The sequence below is a fragment of the Sus scrofa genome, chromosome 5 (genome assembly GCF_000003025.6).
Source record: "Sus scrofa isolate TJ Tabasco breed Duroc chromosome 5, Sscrofa11.1, whole genome shotgun sequence".
NCBI classification, from domain to species: domain Eukaryota; kingdom Metazoa; phylum Chordata; class Mammalia; order Artiodactyla; family Suidae; genus Sus; species Sus scrofa.
This window is the reverse complement of record NC_010447.5, coordinates 16525707-16545352: the sequence shown is the minus strand read 5'-3', so window position 1 is coordinate 16545352 and position 19646 is coordinate 16525707. Positions and strand designations below refer to the sequence as shown.

The 19646-nt window shown below is 41.0% G+C and overlaps 1 protein-coding gene across 1 annotated transcript in view; it reads right to left on the bottom strand.

Moving 5' to 3' along the window:
- The window catches only part of DIP2B (disco interacting protein 2 homolog B), a 230434-nt gene that overhangs the window by 58108 nt on the left and 152680 nt on the right, over positions 1 to 19646 (bottom strand). The window contains 9 exon segments of the mRNA XM_021091658.1: positions 946 to 1048; positions 4552 to 4661; positions 5242 to 5365; positions 7005 to 7115; positions 9160 to 9251; positions 11028 to 11225; positions 14054 to 14173; positions 14664 to 14819; positions 18321 to 18533. Coding sequence (XP_020947317.1) covers positions 946 to 1048; positions 4552 to 4661; positions 5242 to 5365; positions 7005 to 7115; positions 9160 to 9251; positions 11028 to 11225; positions 14054 to 14173; positions 14664 to 14819; positions 18321 to 18533 — 1227 coding nt within the window.

The window sequence follows — 19646 nt, the reverse complement described above, 5'->3', positions numbered from 1 at the left end:
CGACCTACATCACAGCTCATGGAAACGCCACACCCTTAACCCACTGAGCGAGGCCAGGGATTGAACCCAAGTCCTCATTGATCCTAGTTGGGTTCATTACCACTGAACCACAACGGTAACTCCTACATTTTTTCTTTATCAGACAAGAATGCAGCTCTATAATGCTGCTCTAAGAGCATGTACTAATGTTTCATTCTATGAAAGGAAAATCAAACATTAAAAATTAATATTGTGAGGAATAATCTAAGGGAAATAGTCATTACACAATATTATCAACACATCCAAAGTCTGATAATCCAGAATACATTTCTGTGTTTTAATTTGTGCTTTCTTTTTTTTCCCCCTTTTTATGGCAGAACCTGCGGCATGAGGGGTTCCCAGGCTAGGGGTTAAATTGGAGCTAAAGCTGAGGCCTACGCCACAGCCTCAGTAACACTGGATCCAAGCCAATCTGCGACCTATGCCACAGGTTGTGGCAACACCAGATCCTTAAACCACTGATCGAGGCCAGGGATCAAATCTGTATCCTCATGGATGCTGGTCAGATTCTTAACCCGCAGAGTGACAATGGGAGCTACTAATTTATGCTTTCTGGTAGCAGAATTTCTCTGACTCTGACTCCCAATGTATAGCTGGTGGCAGCTCTATATGCACAGGGAGATGAGATACCTGGCATTCCACAGCAAATAAACACATGGTTTTAATTAGTTTTCCACGTCTCCACTCTAGACATTATGCTTTACATATGTGGTCTGCCCAGAATGTTAGTTCCTTTCAATCACAGCATATTTGTGAAAAAGAAGAAAGCAAAAGCAAGCCAGGAATGTGTCTCAGAACATCTCCCTCTGAATGCGGTCGTTAACTGGAATCCAGTCACCCAGCACTCTGCTCACAGTCACACACATCTGAGCTCACAATGCAGGCAGTCATGGGATAAAGTCTGACCTTCAGAATAATTGCAGGCCTGGGACAGAGCTTGGCAGTGAGACAACATTGCAAGGCGGGACACTGTAACTCCCATGACACTCCCTTCTTTGCTTGTTTTATACTAGAAAAAAAAAAAATCACAAAAAACAAAAAACATAAAAACAATAAAATGGGTTATTTCAAATGACAAAAGTAGAATCCAAGAATGAAACCTAGAAAGGCCATGGCGATGGGCTGAGTTTAACATTTCATACAAATATCTGAGGCTACGTACTAGGGCCCCGATTCTAATCACCCAAAGATACGACTGGGGAATGACAAAGCTCAACAAAAGTACATGTGAGTAAGTCTTCAAAGTTTAATTAGTCAGCAGTGTGAAGTGGCTGCTAAAGGCGCTAAAACAAACAAGTGACTTGAGTTGATTAACAGAAGCAGAGTACCCAAAAACACACACAAGCACGGCAGGCAGAGTTAAAGGTGCGTGAGCTGTGGTCGTCTATCAGCAGCTCCGGGTTGGAGGGGAGACTGAGAAATGGCCCGTTCATTTCTACAAAACAGTCAACTATAATTTTGTTTTCACCACAATGCTCCAACGAAGCTGCTTTTTTTTTTTAACCAAGATCAGCCACTTTTTTGTTGTTAAATCAAAAGGACATATTGCATATTTTACTTCCCAGGCCTTTCAGTAACATCTGATACCTTTCTTGACACTTTCGCCTTCCTTGGCTTTTACGACACTCTTTCCTACTCATACTCTCTCTCTCTACCCCGCCCCTTCCACTTCCTGTGCCCATCCCTTGCATGCTGCCATTCCCTGAAAGTTTGTTCTTCCTCTTCTCTTTTTACTTTGTTTAATCAGGTGAATAACTGATGACTCCTGATTCTCTAGCTCCAAGCTACACCTCTCTCCAGAGATCCAGACTCAGGTCAACTGATCTGCTTGAGAGACCCACAGTGCTGTGAAACCCAACACAGCCAACACCCCACCCCCTGCCCATGAAAATTCTTCTTGCCGTATTTTTTATCTTTTTCTTTTTGTCTTTTTTGGGGCCATACCCCCAAAGCATATGGACGTTCCCGGGCTAGGGGCTGAATCAGAGCTGTAGCTGCCGGCCTACGTCACAGCCACAGCCACGCTAGATCCAAGCCACATCTGCGACCTACACTGCTGCTCACAGCAACGCCAGATCCTTAACACACTGAGCGAGGCCAAGGATCGAACCTGCATCCTCATAGATACTAGTCAGGTTTGTTACCCCTGCGTCACAACAGGAACTCCTGAATTTTCTATCTTAGTGAAGGATGCCATCATCTACCTAGTTGTCCAAGTCAGAAAACTGAGTGTCTTTCTTACCTCCTCCCTCTCCGGAGTAGGTCGTAAACCCTGCCTCTTCTTTTTTTTTTTTTTTGGGGCTGAACTCTCGCAATGGAAGTCCCCAGGCTAGGGGTTGAATGGGAGCTGCAGCTGCCAGCCTATGTCACAGTCACAGCAGCAGGGGATCTGAGCTGCATTCTGTGACCTACACCACAGCTCATGGCAACGCTGGATCCATAACCCACTGAAGCAAGGCCAGGGATTGAGGCCACATCCTCATGGATACTGGTTGGGTTTGTTACCGCTGAGCTACAATGGGAACCCCAAGCCCTGCGTCTTCTACTTCAGACTGTCTCTCAACTCCATCCATTTTTCCTCCATCCCCATCACCACCAACTTGAGCTCACCTGGTTAACTATAAAAGCTCCTTGTTTCCCTTCTTAACCCCGCCACACAAATCTTTTCGCAATATCTTTATTCTTTTCATTCTCTGCTGACAACACTTTAATAGCTCCCTGTTATACTCAGGATGCTTGAAACTCACTAGCAGTGTTCTGTGTGTAATAAGAGGTCCCAAGTGAAAACTTCAAATTAATTCAGAACAGCAGAAGCCTAGAAATGTAGGGGACAGTTGCAGCTGAAGCCAGAGAGTAAGCAAGTGCCACATAATGAAGGGCACTTCCCTTTCAGAAGAACTGCTAAAGAAGACTGAAAAGGAGTGGTCAGTGAGTAGCTAGAGAGTCAGTGAGCAGTTTTAAAGAAGAAAAAGAGGTGAACAATGTCATCACAGAGAGATGATACAGATTAAGAACTGGTTGCTAAATTTGGTATTTTAATAAGCTTGTCTGTTTACTTGTCTGTCATTTAAACACACTCAGATCCCTCCCATCTTTTTTTTTTTTTTTTTTTCTCCTTTTTAGGGCCGCACCTGCAGCATATGGAAGTTCCATGCTAGGAGTCAAATCGGAGATGCAGTTGCCAGCCTACAGCACAGCCACAGCCACACAGGATCTGAGCTGCATCTGCGACCTACACCACAGTTCCTGGCAGCGCTGGATCCCTAACCCACCGAGCCAGGGATCGAACCTGAATCCTCATGTATACCAGTCAGGTTTGTAACCCACTGAGCCACAAGGGTAACTCCTGATCCCTCCACCTTTAAAAGCAATCCTCCTTGCATCCAATATCACCACATTCATTACATCTCAAAGTTACTGCCCACTCTCTTCTTTTATAGCCAAGTTATCACCCCAGGGCTCAAGGTTGCATGGGTTTTTTCCCCAAACCTTCAAAAAAATTTTATTAATGTTTATTCACCAATTTAGCAAACAGTTAGTGAGCATTTACTATTATGTTTCAGGCAAGAGGCAGAGTACTCAAAGGCATAGCTTTTAGAGTAAACAGATGTGACTTTGAGTCCCAAATCTGCCATGTTTGAGTCAAAGGTTTTACATAAACCTTGGCTGGTTACTCAAGTTAGTTCAAGTCTCAGTCTCCTCATTACAAAGCGGGTTTAATAACAACCTCACAGGGCACTTGTGTGGATTGATTGGGATAATGCATTTAAAGCACTTGGCCCAGTGCCTGGTATGCAGGAGGGCTCTATATTTTAACTGAATTATATTATTACAATCCCTCTAGCCATCTTGCTCTTTATCTCTCTCTCTCTTTTTTTGCTTTTTAGGACTGCACCGATGGCATATGGAAATTCCCAGGCTAGGGGTCAAATTGAAGCTGCAGCTGCCAGCTTAAGCCACAGCCACAGCAAAGCAGGATCTGAGCTGCGTCTGCGACCTTCTGCGACCTACCACAACTCGCAGCAACGCTGAAATTTAAACCTCTGAGTGACAACAGAAATTGAACCCGCATCCTCCTGGATACTAGTCAGATTCGTAACCACTGAGCCACAACAGGAACTTCAGCTCTTTATCTATTTGTTCTTTTCAAGCACAGCTATTTTTCCTTCTCACTTCTCTAGTCTCCTGCTTCTCCTATCACCCTACCCCCATCCCTAAAGCAGCAGAGACATATCTCTGCCACTTAATTATTTCTTTAAACCTCTGAACTTTCTCTAAGTTTTTTGCAACTTTCTTACATGGCAAGGATCAATGTCTTTGTGGTCTTTCTCTCGAATACATATTTATGTTAAAAATAATTAGAATAGATGGGCCACCGTAAGGCATTTTACAAAGAGAAAGACGGAAATCTAACAAACCGGGAAGATCTACTGACATTAAAACAGCAAAAAGTTAGTTTTACATTGAAGCCAAAAGAAAAGCCAGAATACATGTCCTAGTCTCAAGACTTACCTCAATGTACGCTGGTTCTGTACCAGCAGGTGAGATGTGGGGTTGCCAGTCTTTAGGTGGCTTTGAAAGGTACTTGGAATCTGTTACAACCCACTTGAGCCGGGGCCAACCTAAATCAAACCCAAAATAAAAATTGAATTGCCTAAGCCTTTAGGAAAGGAGTCCACAATGTGCATCAAGAGGCCAAATCAAGATCATTTTATAACAGTAAAATACTTTATCAGTGTCTAGTGATAACCAATTATACCTTCTTTCAAAAGTACAATTGTTCCACACGCTAATTCCAGGCTGTGACATTACCTCGACAAGTGGGAGGTCCATTTGGCAGTGGAAGGCCACTGAGGTTAGTGGTCTACCCTCTGTCTCTACATGTAGCATTTAGCTTTAGTGAACAGAGTGGTGGCTTTTCCAAACATCAGTATAAAGTTTAAGGGTGTGGGCTGTGGAATCAGATTTGGGTTCAAATCGCTGCTCTGCCATTTATTAGCTGTGACTTTGGGCAAGTTACTTAACCTCTCTGTGTCTCAAGTTTCCTCACCTGTAAAACGGGGATAATAACGGTACCTACTTCATAATATTGCGAGAATTAAATAAGAAAATGTATGTTAAGTACTTAGCTATTGTTAAGACACGAATTAAAGCACTCAGCTTTAACTTTTAACTAATAATTCAGGTACACATATTACTAACCTTTAAACTGTACAATTTCTCCATTCTGGGTTTTTGGCAATCCCTTTAGACAAACTTCACTAGTAAGAGCTAAGGCAATACCGCAGCTTCCTAGCAAGAAGCCAATCTGCTGCCCTCCAGCATCCTGTGAAGAAAAGATAATGCGCACAGCAGGGGAGTGAACGTGAGCACACCCAAGGCCAAAACCGGACACTGAGTAATGCCCTCGCACCTGTGTGATGCATTCACGGACCCCACCACCACCTCCCAATATCTGGCAGGTGTCAAAATCCAGTGACAATATGTTCTCCCAAATAATTTCTATAATACAATGATTTCCCAAGTGTAAAGCAAACATTTTATTAATCTGACATTGCAAATGATGAATATACCAGCCAAGTGTGACCATTTACTCAAAGGTGAGCCATGCACTTCTTTTAGATTAATCTCAGTCAAATGAAATAAAAGTGAACACAGTTAAGTTGTCTTGACTGAGCCACACCCTCAGTCCAAAAGCAAAGCAGTTCAGGTCAGAACAAGGTAAACAATGTAAATGGATACCAAATGTCCAAATTTATCATGAAAGTGAATGGACGGTTATACCGCAGTCCATATACTGCTTATTATTTTATTTTAAAGGAGGTAGATTTAAGCCTTAAAATGACGGCAGAGAAAAATACCAAAAGATACAGCCTAAAGTATTTCCATTAAAATGTCATCTTAAAAGTATCATTATGAAACCACATGAACACTGCCAACTTAATAATTTACGAAAAACCCTATGATTTCCTGATCAATCTAAAGACACCATATCCCATCAGCTAAAGTTTCAGAGATGTTACCAATTTGTTTTTTCTTTCTTTCAGAAAATAACTTTTTTCTTGTAAACCCACAGTCTCTACCGTATTTGTGATCATCATCAACAATAAACTACATGAGAAAATAAGGGTCAAACAACTCATGGAGAAATCATTTGGTTAAACTTTGATACTTGCTTCGTATGCTTCATTTTAGTAGGGCTGATGTGCTGTGAAAGTAAATCCTATACTGGGAGTTCCCGTTGTGGCTTGGCGGTTGGCGAACCTGACTAACATCCATGAGGATGCGGGTTCAATCCCTGGCCTTGCTCAGTGGGTTGGGGACCGGGTGTTGCCATGGGCTATGGTGTATGTAGGTCGAAGACGCAGTTCGGACCTGGCGTTGCTGTGGCTCTGGCGTGGGCCGGCGGCTGCAGCTCCAATTGGACCCCTAGCTTGGGAACCTCCATGTGCTGCGGGTCTGGCCCTGAAGAGACAAAAAGACAAAAAAAATAAAAATTAAAAAAAAAAAGTAAATCCTACACCTGAGAGTAGTACCATGACATCACTGCATCACCCTTTGACTTACTGGAAATCCTAGATGTTATGATACAATTAAAGGAAATTCCTTTACAGAAAGGTTTCACCTATTGTAAATATGGATTATCTCTGAAGCAAGAATGGTATTCTTCATAAATGGTAATTGTTGAAAAATCAAGAATGTGCCCAAGATTTTTAAGTGATACACACACATACCCACACACATATTACAAAAATCCTATCTTAGTTGAAAACATGTTATTTCATGAAACTTATAGCTATTAATAAATAAATGTCCTACAACTTTTATGTTTTTAGAAAGTGAAGCTAAGTACTTAAGAAAATGGTCAGACTGTTTCTAATGTTGTAAATCAGTCAACTGACCCAAGAACCCAATGCCTGTCACGTCACATAAGGGTACAACTGTCTTAAGTTTAGCACTGTTACCTTTCTGGTAAGAGGTACCTCTATAGGCACAGGAATCACTTCTGCCAGGAGACATCCATGAAAAGCCACCATAAACATGACGGGATCATTGTTGGGGTAAACCAGGGCTACCTAAAATGCACAATGGCGTTCAATGACAGAGGAATAAAAGCAGACGAATGCTTCTGATGTCACTGCCTGATACATTTATATAACATTTATCATGAACATAATAAATCAAACTACTCAATAGCCTAAAGGACTTAGTTACCATGAAGGAGGCACAAGTCTAAAAAAAGATCTCTGTCACTGCCGTGATTGTACCAGACACAATTTGGGGACTATAATGTAATTCCTCATCATCACCCTAAGAACTTTTCACCGGTGACTGAGCAAGGAAAGCACTCACCTTGGAGTTCCCGTCGTGGCTCACTGGAAAGGAATCGGACTAGCATCCATGAGGATCCCTGGCTTTGCTCAGTGGGTTAAGGATCCGGCATTGCCGTGAGCTGTGGTGTAGGTCACAGATGTGGCTCAGCTCTGGCATTGCTGTGGCTGTGGTGTAGGCCAGTGGCTACAGCTCCGATTCGACCCCTAGCCTGGGAACCTCCATATGCCATGGGTGTGGCCCTAGAAAGACAAAAAAAAAGAACTCACCTTAAGTGGTAATTACTTGTGAAACCTTAGGCAATTTACTTCAGTGCAGAGCTAAAGCAATAAAATAAATGTGATGGATTTCTCTAGATAGACTAGTATATTAAAGAATAAGCCTTATATCTCTCAGAAAGAACCTACAAACATTGATGGACTTAATTATCACCTTAGGGCAAAACTGAAGCCTTCTTAACTTTTTAACAAATTTATTGCTTTAATGCTTACTCACTTAACCAATAATGCAAGCATTCTGGCAAGAAGGCATTTGGTATTAAGGGTAAGCAATACTGACAGAAACCATTATGGATATAAAGTTAATTCATTTACAAAAGATAAAACAGTGAAACCTCCATAATGTGTTCAAACCCGTGAACTCATCTGTAGCATATCCCCAGGATAACTGACTCTTCCTATTTACTCAGGAAGTGCAGAAACACAGAAGTCACTATTGGTGTGGAGTTTGCTACCTAGCTTGGATATTTGCAGACTAACATTTGAAACTTCAATTATGTTACTGGACTCTTGTTTTCCCTTCTCTTCCTTTCAAATTTTCTTAACTCCCTCCCAAGATAAATTCAATCCCGAACTTTCTGGAGTTCTAAAAAATACTAACGCCACAAGACATTTAAACAACCCCTTTCCTTTCTGCACACAAGCGTCCATGTCTTTAGGAAGACACAAAATTACCACCTCAGGATTCAGTAAATATTAGGAAACACTCACATGTCATCCTTGTAAGTGAAAGTCATACTTTAGATACCTTTTGCCATAATGCAAAAGTATTTTTAAAAGGCTAGTTTAGGATCTTCTGTAATTATGAGTCTACTATGACAAATTCTGTTGTATATGTAGTTGGTGTTTCATTCTACAATTCCAAATGAAAAGGGAATTTTTAAAATATAATCACTGCTTATACTCTCTGTGCTGTACATTATATTTCTGTGACTTATTTACTTTATTTAAAAAATTTTTATTGGGGTGCAATTGATTTACACTGTTGTATCAGTGTCATGTTTATAGCAAAGTGGATCAGTTATATATACATGAAAAATCATGTTTGATGATTAGAAGTAATTATATTTAGAAAGTGGGAAAAATATTAAGAACAATTGTTTTTAATGGCAGCTCCAATTAAAAAAAAGTTAATGATTTCAATTTGTTTCTTCTTAGAAGTAACCTAAGTCTTCCTTCCTTTCTACATAGAATCCCAGAAAATTGTTTTAAAAGTTTTAAGGGGCATTTAATCAAAGAGTAAATTTGATTGCTATTTTTGTTGTCTAAATATTGAAATATTTACGTTTATCTTTATTTTCATTAGTACCTCAAGAATTTACTGCAGAAAGAAACACATGAATATCTTCAAACTATAAATGCAAGAATTATAACCTAGCCTGGAGCCAAACCATTTCCATTTTCTAAGAATAAGAGTTACATAAATTGTGTTCTTGTACATTAAAAATCCAAAATGTGCATGATAGAAAACAATAAAGCATCAGCCTCTCAAAATAAAAAAACCAATTACCCTGTCTCCAGGTTTTAATACAGGTTCATTTTTGGTCCCCAGTTTATTAAGCAGAGTGTAGGCCAACTTCAAACTTCTACTCCATAACTTTCCTGGGAAAAGAAAAGAAAACAGGCATATAGAAACACACAGGCCTACTTTAGCAAGAGGGCATTCAGCTCATCAGCACAATGAGTAAGAAAACAGCCATTGGCAAATGACGCATTAGACAAGCATCACCCTCAACACACAAGAGGCCCTCCCCCAGAAAAACTGCTTTAGAGTCACTCTAGTTTATGAAAGCCAGTCCTGCCTTCAAGCAAAAAGAAAACTAGAGGCTCACTTTGATTTAGATACTATTTTAAATTCTTCTCTGAAGTAATCTGAGTATCTTTAAAATAATCTGATGTGAGCTGATCATATTTAAAGGGAAGGAAACATTTTTTTATAACAGGATTGAAAATCAGAAGCGCACTTCTTTCTAAGCATTTGCTGAAGAACCACTTATATAAGGTATTAGACACTTGAAGTAACTACAAAGCAAAAGTCTGATTCAAATGACTAAGCATTCCATACCACTACATTTCAGTGAAAACAGACAATATCATGGAAATTAACTATGTGAAAGGTGGATATATTCATAGATGTTAAATAAACATGCAAAGATTTGGCTAGTTGACTGCTTTAAGGGTTATGTGGATGAGATTAATGTACTGCTTCTAAAATGAATGTTAAAAACTATTTTTTGGGGAAATGGGGAAAAAGCTTACTCTTCCCCTCTTCCTGCTTCCTTTCACCAACTACCTTTAGAAAAACTCTTATTTTAGGAGTTCCTGCTGTGGCACAGTGGGTTGAGGATCCAGTATTGCCACAGATGTGGTGCAGGTTGCAGCTGCAGCTCTGATTCGATCCCTAGCCCAGGAATTTGCATATGCCATGGGTGCAGCCAAAAAAAAAAAAAAATTCTTAGATTATGAGGAAAGTGAAAGAAATAATTTTATTTTGCATAGCTGTTAGTTTTACATACAACTTATTCAGAGGATCAATAAAGACAGAAACTCATGCCAATCTGCACAATTCTTTAAATAAAAACCATTTTTTCTCTAAAATTATTCTATATGTAGGTCTACGGACACCATATACCACTTGCGAAGGGAAAAAGAAATCCATTTGAAGAAACTAGTATAAAATCTCTCACCCCAGGTTGAATCCATTCTTCTCGTTATTTAAAAAAAAAAGTTATTTAAAAATTTTATAAAACAAATTATTTAAAAAATAAAAACTAAAAACTTTAGCTAGGATGCAAAACTAAATGTAAAAGTACTGATTCTTTGTTGTTTTTTTTTTAATAGAATTTTGTGCTTATTGCATACAAGAAGCAGGATGAAGTAAACGACAAAGATCTAAAAAGTAATCAATTTCAATTATTTTATTTTATTTTTGGCTGCACGTGTGGCATGTAGAAGTTCCCAGGCCAAGGATCAAACCTGTGCCATTGCAGTGACAGCACTGGATCCTTAACCCACTGAGCCACAAGGGAATTCTCCAATTTCAATTTTTAGATAAAATGACTTTATTTTTACCATACACCATTCATCCTACCCAAATGTCTTCCTAACATCCTGTCTTAATGTTTAAACATCAGTGGATCTACAAAGTCTCTTTCTTATTTCTGTGCTTTTAAATATTAGCTGACTTGCAATAGCCACTTCAGCAAATGAAAATACTTGGCAATAGCTGTACTCAGAACGTAGCTCCTATTACAATAATTCTAAAGACCCAGACCAACACAGAGACCAGTAACTGCTAAATGGCAAGACAAAAATATTACCCATGATAACCTGAAGAACTTACGAGAAAAGGAAGGAACTGGAATCTTGTAAACTCACCGTAAGTGAGGGTGTAAACTGGTTTACCGGTTACGTCCAGTGCAGTCAGACAGGGGCATTTTGCCTGAGTGGTGCCCCAGCGCTGCAGGGCAGACTCAAGGGCAGGAGGCCAGTTACAGATGACTCCCAGTGGCTCTCCCTTCACAGGGGTCATCTGCCGTCCCTCAGGCTTGGGTTGGTTGGGGTCTGGCTGAGGTACTGGACCAAAAAAACCCCGACAGGTTATGAGAGTACGATCCGCAGTAAGTACAAATACCAACGAACACAACTTGAGGTCTCTAATCGCAAATGTATTTCCCCCCTCCTTTTATTTTTAACTGGTTAAAACCCACTCAGAAAAGAAAGGGTATCTAGAAACGGTAATCCGCAAACTGGGCCTTAATTCATTTTCCCACATCACTGTAAAATTGCATCACATTTTTTATGCAACAAATCCCAACCCTGACAAAGCAAATCCCTGAACATACAAAAAGCACAAAGCATAACTTTCCATTTAGCAATTTTATAATTTTAGTAAACCTGTTTCTAAATCTTTAGCTTATATCCAATGTTAGAAAGCCAGCTTCCATTTCGCTAGGTTAGGGTTTTTTTTTTTTTTTTCTTTCTTTTGTTTCATTTTGTTGGCCGTGTCCATGACATGCAGAAGTTCCCAGGCCAAGGACTGAACTCATGCCATGTCAGACAAAATGCCAAATCTTTAACCCACTGATCCACCAGGGAACTCCTACCAGGTTATACTGAATGAAAGAGCATTGAACTGTCCATCAGAAAATCTAATTTTAAGAGTCCCCACTGTGGTCCAGCAGAAACAAATCCAACTAGTATGCATGAGGACATGGGTTCAATCCCTGGCCTTGCTCAGTGGGTTGGGGATCTGGCATTGCCATGAGCTGTGGTGTAGGTTGCAGACAGAGCTTGGATCCTGCACTGCTGTGGCTGTAGTGTAGGCTGGCAGCTGCAACTCTGACTCAATCCCTAGCCTGGGAGCTTCCACATGCTGTGAGTGCAGCCCTAAAAAGCGGGTGGCGGGGGGGAAGAAAAAAAGAAAATCCAAGTTTACATTCACTTTTTTACTCGTGTGACCCTAGGCAAAATGAGTTACCCAAGCCTGACTTTTCCTCATCTGTAAAATGGGGATGGTGGCACTCACACAACAGGGTCAAACTGGACTCAGGGATGAATGACAGGTTTCTCCATGTCTCTAAACCTCTGCACACATCTTCTAGCTAATCTCTTTGCCTCCTGGTGAATTTGCACTCATCCTTCTCAGGATGCAGCTCTAAGGTACATCCCCTGGGCAGTTGCCCGTGGCCGTTCCTTCCTTAGTGCTCCCACACTGTACGCTAGGCCACATTACCGAAGCACTGAGGAAGCTTAAGGGTTTCTATTACTGTACAAATTTTCCTCCCCCTTGGACTGAGAACTTTTTTTTTTTTTTTTTTTTTTTTGTCTTTTTGCCTTTTCTAGGGCCGCTCCCACAGCATATGGAGGTTCCCAGGCTCGGGGTCTAATGGGAGTTGTAACCACCGGCCTACGCCAGAGCCACAGCAACTCAGGATCCGAGCCGTGACTGCAACCTACACCACAGCTCATGGCAATGCCAGATCCTTAACCCACTGAGCAAGGCCAGGGATCAAACCCACAACCTCATGGTTCTTAGTCGGATTCGTTAGCCACTGAGCCATGATGGGAACTCCTGGACTGAGAACTTTTTAAAAGAGAACATGGCTCTTACTCCTCTTGTTGCCTATAGTGCCTAATACATAATGGTTGCATCAATGTTAATTAGACTGTGCTGAATGTGGGGAGGAAAAAAAAAAGCACTATATTATTAACATTATCAATTCCAGAAACCAGAGGTGAAAAATATTTCATATTCTTTCACAAAGACAAAACTAAAGTCCTCGTAGTTTTCCTACAATAGGAGTTCCCATTGTAGCTCAGTGGGATAGGAACCCGACTAGTTTCCATGAGGACGCCAGTTTGATCCCTGGCCTTGCTCAGCGGGTTAAGGATCCAGCATTGCCATGAACTGCAGTGTGGGTCGCAGACGCAGCTCAGATCCCGCACTGCTGTGGCTGTGACTGTGGTGTAGGCCGCCAGGTGTAGCTCTGATTCGACCCCTAGCCTGGGAACTTGCACATGCCGCAGATGCGGCCCTAAAAAAAAAGCAAAAGAAAATTTCCTACAATAAACAAGTATTATTCAAACATTAAAAATTTAAAAAACCCTGTATTTTCATAGCAGGAAAGAGAATCTACACCTGAAACAGAAGTTCAAGAATTTACTGAGTGCCAATTATGTCCACAGGATGTGAGAAACACTTCTCTGAGAAGACAAATGCTGCAGGTTATCATTCTTTGAACAAACATTTATTGTTTCTAATAATGCCAGGTACAAGGAGTACAGAGCCATGCCCTCTAGTTGTATCTGGAGTGCAGTGGGGACACACACTCACAAAGAGCTAAGTAAACATGACCAGTGCATGACAGAGATGTGTACAGAGAGGGCAGAAGAGGGCCACGCCACTCAGCTTGGGGGACAGGGTCCCCACCTGGAGGAGGTAATGCCTGAGCTGAGTCCTAAAGGAAGGGGAGGTAGGAGTTCCCTGGTGGCACAGGGGCAGGGGAGAGATTAGCTAGGTGGCAGCTGTAGCTCCAATTCATCCCCTAACCTGGGAACTTCCATATGCCACCGGTGCAGCCCTAAAAAGCAAAAGCAGAAAGAAAAAAAAGGGGGGGGCATTTGTTCCTAATTTCAAAAAGCCTATTTACAAGGATAATTTTATGATCCATAGTTATCTCCTTGTCTTTGTCACTACTCCCTAATTTTTACCTGAGATGAAAAAGTAATTATATTTCCCTAAAATATAAATGATCTTTAGGGAAAAAGAGCAGAAAACAATAAACTACTTCAACCAAAAATGATGCCTTGTTCATCATGAAATCCTATAGTACCTAACGTAAAGTAACTGCTTAAGAAATTTCCATTTAAGGAATATACGTGTTTGGTATTATTACCACTACCTTCCACAATTTCTTCAGAGTCATCCACAAAAAATTCTTTTAAGGGAGGCCTTTTGGGTCGTTTCAGAGTGTTGAGAAGCTGCTGGATTTTTGTGGATACTCTGCTATTGACAGGAACACCTATAAGAGAAAAAAAAAAGGGTAAGTTGAAATTAACTGATTTTAGGGATATTTTAGTTCCCTGATTTTCTTTGGAGCTTTTATTTCTAATGAAGTTTGGCCTTTGTCCACAGTCTCATTCTATTTCAACTGGGCCAAATAGGTACAAAGCCATCCATGACAAGTTTTATGACAAGAGATAACAAATACAGTGCTGCTATTAATATAATGTTCAAAGATTTCAGCTAACCTCCCTTTTCTCTTTTGGCAGTCTTTTCATTTTCCGTGTTTTTTGTTCAAAGTATCTTTTTGAAAGGACAGACTAAGTCTGAACAAGTGTCATTGATGCTATAGTGCAACCTATTGAAAAAAGGGAGCTCAAGATGACTAGTGTGAGTCTGTCAGCCGCAGCGTAGTTCTGTAACTGCTGGGCTGCTCAGGTACTACTGCTCATCGTTTCAATTTTTCCAGCTCAGCTGATATTCCCTCATTACCAAAAAGAGCTCCCTACCATCTGCTGTATCCATAAGGCTGGACCTGTTGGATCCTTTGTGCATGCCTTTAACTATCCCCGAAGGGGGCAGATCAATATTTGCTGGGCGTATTGAGGAAGATGATGATGAAGAAGAGGTAGTTGTAGTGACGTCAGGGGGAGCAGAGAAGTTCTCTAAGAGGGGAGAAAACAAAATGTGAATTATACTACATCAGCAGTAAAAATAAGAATATTTAAATCATTTTTTACTCTTCATTTTCAAACAAGAAAGCAAGCTATATAAATGGGGCATTTGCTCTTACAAATCACATTCCACCAGCAAGATATAATGAGGAAGAGGTTAAGCCAAGACATACCAGCTCTCTAAAATTATTATTTTTGAGAACTTGAGCAGCCTTAGTAAGATCAAATCAGAAATCAAATATTTCTCAAAAACATTCTTTTCTACACAGAAAGTCTGGAAGAAACCCAATGTTATAAAAAAAAATCATAATAAAAAAAATTCCAAGTGCCTTCAAAATGAAACTAAAGTGAGTATAACAAAATAGCTACTGGAGTAGCTACTGTAGCACAGTGTTAAGGATCTGGTGTTGTCTCTGCAGTGGCACAGGTTCAATTCCCAGGCCTGCTACAATGGGTTAAGGATCTGGTGTTGCCCCAGCTGTGGCTCAGATTTGATCCCTGGCCCAGGAACTTCCATATGTTGTTGGTGCAGCAAAAAAAAAAAAAAAAAAAAAGCTACTAATATTCTAGTCTCTTGAGCATGTATTGATGTTTATGTCAGTTTAGCTATAATATTTCATTCACCACTGAAGACATAAATAGTGTCTTGGGAGTGGGTCAGATCATTCAAATCCCCAGATGAAGAAAACCAGTTAAAGTCAATATTTAATTTTTATAAAATAACCCATAGATAATTTGGATCTACTTGACAGACAACATTCTACCCTTGCTCTAAATATGATTAAATGCTGCTACTATGTGGGAGTTCCCGTTGTGGCACAGCGGAAATGAGTCCAACTAGGAATGATGAGGCTGCGGGTTTAATCTCTGGCCTTGCTCAATGGGTTAAGGATCAGGCACTGCCGTGAGCTGTGGTGTAAGTCGCAGACATGGCTCAGATCTGGCATTGCTGTGGCTCTGGCGTAGGCTGGCAGCTGTAGCTCCAATTAGACCCCTAGCCTGGGAACCTCCATGTGCTGCCGGTGCAGCCCTAAAAAGACAAAAACAAAACCAAACAAAACAAAAACAAAAAAACATTGTTACTATGTTAACTCTGCTTCATGAAGGGATACTTTTTTTTTTCTTTTCTTTTTAGGGCCAGAGACTACTTCCCGTTGGTAACCTAGTGAGCCACAACAGGGACTCCCAAGGAGGATTCTTAATATAAAGAAACAATATGAGCTGGAAGACAGCCCTTCAACAGGGATTATTACAAAAAACTTAGAAGAAAAATAAAATTAGAGAAAGCAAAATATGCAATTCACAAGAATAATGAAAAGCTACTCACAATTATGAAAAAATGAAAGCATAACAAACTTTTTTTTTTTTTTTGCTTTTTAGGGCTGCACCCGAGGCATATGGAGGTTCCCAGGCTAGGGGTCAGATCAGAGCTACAGCCACCGGCCTACGCCACAGCAACATGGGATCCAAGCCTTGTCTGCAACCTACACCACGGCTCATGGCAACACCAGATCCCTAACTCATTGAGAGAGGCCAGGGATCAAACCTGCATCCTCAAGAATCTAAGTTGGGTTCATCAACCACTGAGCCACAAAGGGAACTCCAACAATTTTTAAAAGCAATTTGGGAGTAAGGTCTCTCTCTACACCCCAAAAGTCTATAATTACTAGTTTAATAGTTTTTAATATTCTGGCACAAGTATAGTGCAGTATATTCTTTCTGCTGGATAATGTGGTAACAAAGAATTTTAAATAGACATTTTTATTTGACCTAGGAATTCCACTTACAGGAATGCCTCCTAAGAGGAAATAAACAAATGAACAAAGTTGTGTGCTCAAGGATATCCATTTCAGTTTTCATAATAGCAAAAAACTGGATACTACTTAAATGTCCAAAATAGGGGAAGGGCTAAATAAACCAGGACACAGCCATACAGTGGCATATTTCAAAATCATAGAAAAGAGTAATTCTATATTAATGATATAAAAGATGTCTGTGATACACTCCTAAGAAAAACAGGTTATGAGCATTCTATTTAATACAATTTCATTTCTGTAAAAACAAAACCAAAACCTTACACATAGAAGGATATACACAAAAGTGACTGAACTAAAGTGTTAGCCACAGGAAGTGGGTTTATAGATTTTATTTTCATTTTAACTGTATTTTTGAATTTTTCTATTAGAAGCTTAAATTACTCCCATTAAAGCAAATAGCCAAATGGCAATAATACCGAATAAAATGCTTTCTGCGAGCACCTGAACCAATAACTTTTCACAGATTAGAAGCAATGTGAGATACGCAGTCAGACAAAATCATCTTGTTAACAGAAATTTAGATAAAGTTAACTGGGAATCGGGATGATATTTTCAGCAAGTGAAACTGCTCTCTTTTAGACAAATGTGGGAATAAAAGCTGGCCCCACCACGGCTCTGTTGCATTCGCTCCCAGCAGAAGAGGTGGTGAGCATGCCTGTCCACAGTTGCTAGGAGGTTCAGTTAACAAGGGGCAGAGCTAAGAGGGTAGGACAAGCCATCAGCTGTTGGCACTTGGCCTCTTATTGTGGGCAAGCATACCCCCAAGGTAGTTACTTTCTTTAAAAATTACGGCTTTATGGAAGGATTTCTAAGTTTTTTCCAAACTCAGTCAGAATAAAGATTGTATGTAAGAATATATATATATATATATATAAATATATATAAAATATAGACACACACACACACACAGAGAAAGGTCATTGAGACAAAAAATTAAAACAACAAAATGCACATGACTGGCAAGTTTTTCTAGGAGAAGTATCACAGACACACGATGTTCATAAAAATCACGTAGTCCTATGTGTACCAACCAATTAAGCAAAAGCGAAGATGTGAACTGCGGATGTCACAGACTTTTAGAAAACACATACACACATACACACACACACAAAACATAAAAGCGGAGCCAAGCAACAGCTCTACTCCGCCCAGGAGCACTGGCAGCAGGCAGCAGCTCACAGAGCACCCACATCCTCAGCCTGTACACTCCAGATGCAGCAATAGCACAGCAGCAAGGATAATAAATCCAGTCTTTTGCTAAAGACAAATGGTCTTAATGATCACGTCTGAATTCAGAATTTGCTCAGGTTTAATTTTTGTTTGTTTGTTTGAGAGAACGTTTGGGAAAACCTAAGGTGTTACATCTCTTAGGTTTAAACTGATGGAATACTCTCCAACAGGGATAAAGCATGGGAAGACTGGTGTTGTATCTTGCAGCCGAGTATTGCTCATGGAAATAGCTATGGCTTCAGGTGGGTAATACTGTGCACCAATAACGCAGGCGCACTCTGTCGTTCCAAATGTACCACTCGAGCTTCCGTCTTTGCCCCATCAACTGCTGTGTTCTATTCTTTAGGCCACTCTGAAAAACCTAATACAAATCATCAACTATTTCCTGGATGCTGGGAGCCAAATGGAACATAATTTGGGCTTCTCGGTTAGACCCAGCTCCTACCTATTCGAGTATTGGCAAATACATCAGCTAGAGACCCACTGGTTCCTTTGACCTCTCCATGGGACAGCGTAGAAGATGCAGATGAAGAAGTAGACGATCCCTGAATTGAACGGTTGATCCAGGACTCAGCATTCTGTAAGCTCTGTTGCAAGACAGCAGAGAGCGCAGCTTGGCGTCTCAGAGAGCCCTCATCCTCAGAGGCCGAAGACGTGTCTGTGTGGAATTAGAAAAAAAGAAGTTCTCGATCCTGCCTAGAACAGAGACCTTTTAGATCTTTCTCATCGATCACACATTCAAATTTGAAAGCAGCAAAACATTCACATTCTTTTTGCTTTTTCACGGCCACACCTGTGGCATATGGAAGTTCCCAGGCTAGGGGCTGAATGGGAGCTGCAGCTGCTGGCCTACACCACAGCCACAGCAACGTGGAATCTGAACGGCATCTGTGACCTACACTGCAGCTCACAGCAATGCTGGATCCTTAACCCACTGAGTGAGGCCAGGGATCAAACCCATATCCTCATGAATATTAGCTGGGTTCCCATTGAGCCACAATGGAAGCTTATGCTCACATTTTTTTTTTTCTTCTTAGGGCTGCACCCACAGCATATGGAGGTTCCCAGGCTAGGGGTCCAATCGGAGCTATACCTGATGGCTTACGCCACAGCCATAGCAACGCCAGATCCTAGCCGTGTCTGCGACCCATACCACAGCTCACAGCAATACCAGATCCTTAACCCACTAGTGAGGCCAGGGATCGAACCGGCAACCTCATGGTTCCTAGTCAGATTCGTTTCCACTGTGCCACGATGGAAACTCCTCCACTCATATTCTTAAGGTAGATTAATATGTAAAGTTTAAGAATCTCAAGGAAAGGTTTATGAACCAAGGCCTGCCAAAACAAAACACCCAAAATCTAGAGGAAAGTTTAAGGTCTTTTAACTTTGGTGGGGGGCACAGGTGCAGCATATGGAAGTTCCCAAGCTAGGGGTTGAATTGGAGCTGCAGCTGCTGGCTGATGCCACTGCCACAGCAACACCAGATGAGAGCTGTGTCTGCAGCCTACACCACAGATCATGGCAACATCAGATCCTTAACCCACTGAGTGAGGCCAAGGATTGAACCCACATCATCATGCACCCAAGTTGGGTTCGTTACTGCTGAGCCGTGATGGGAACTCCTTAAGGTCTTTTTAAAATCTCCTTTAGAACTTCTTTTTTTGTGTCTTTTTAGGGCTGCACCTGTGGCATATGGAGGTTCTCAGGCTAGGGGTCGAATTGGAGCTTCAGCCACTGGCCCATGCCACGGCCACATGGGATCTGAGCC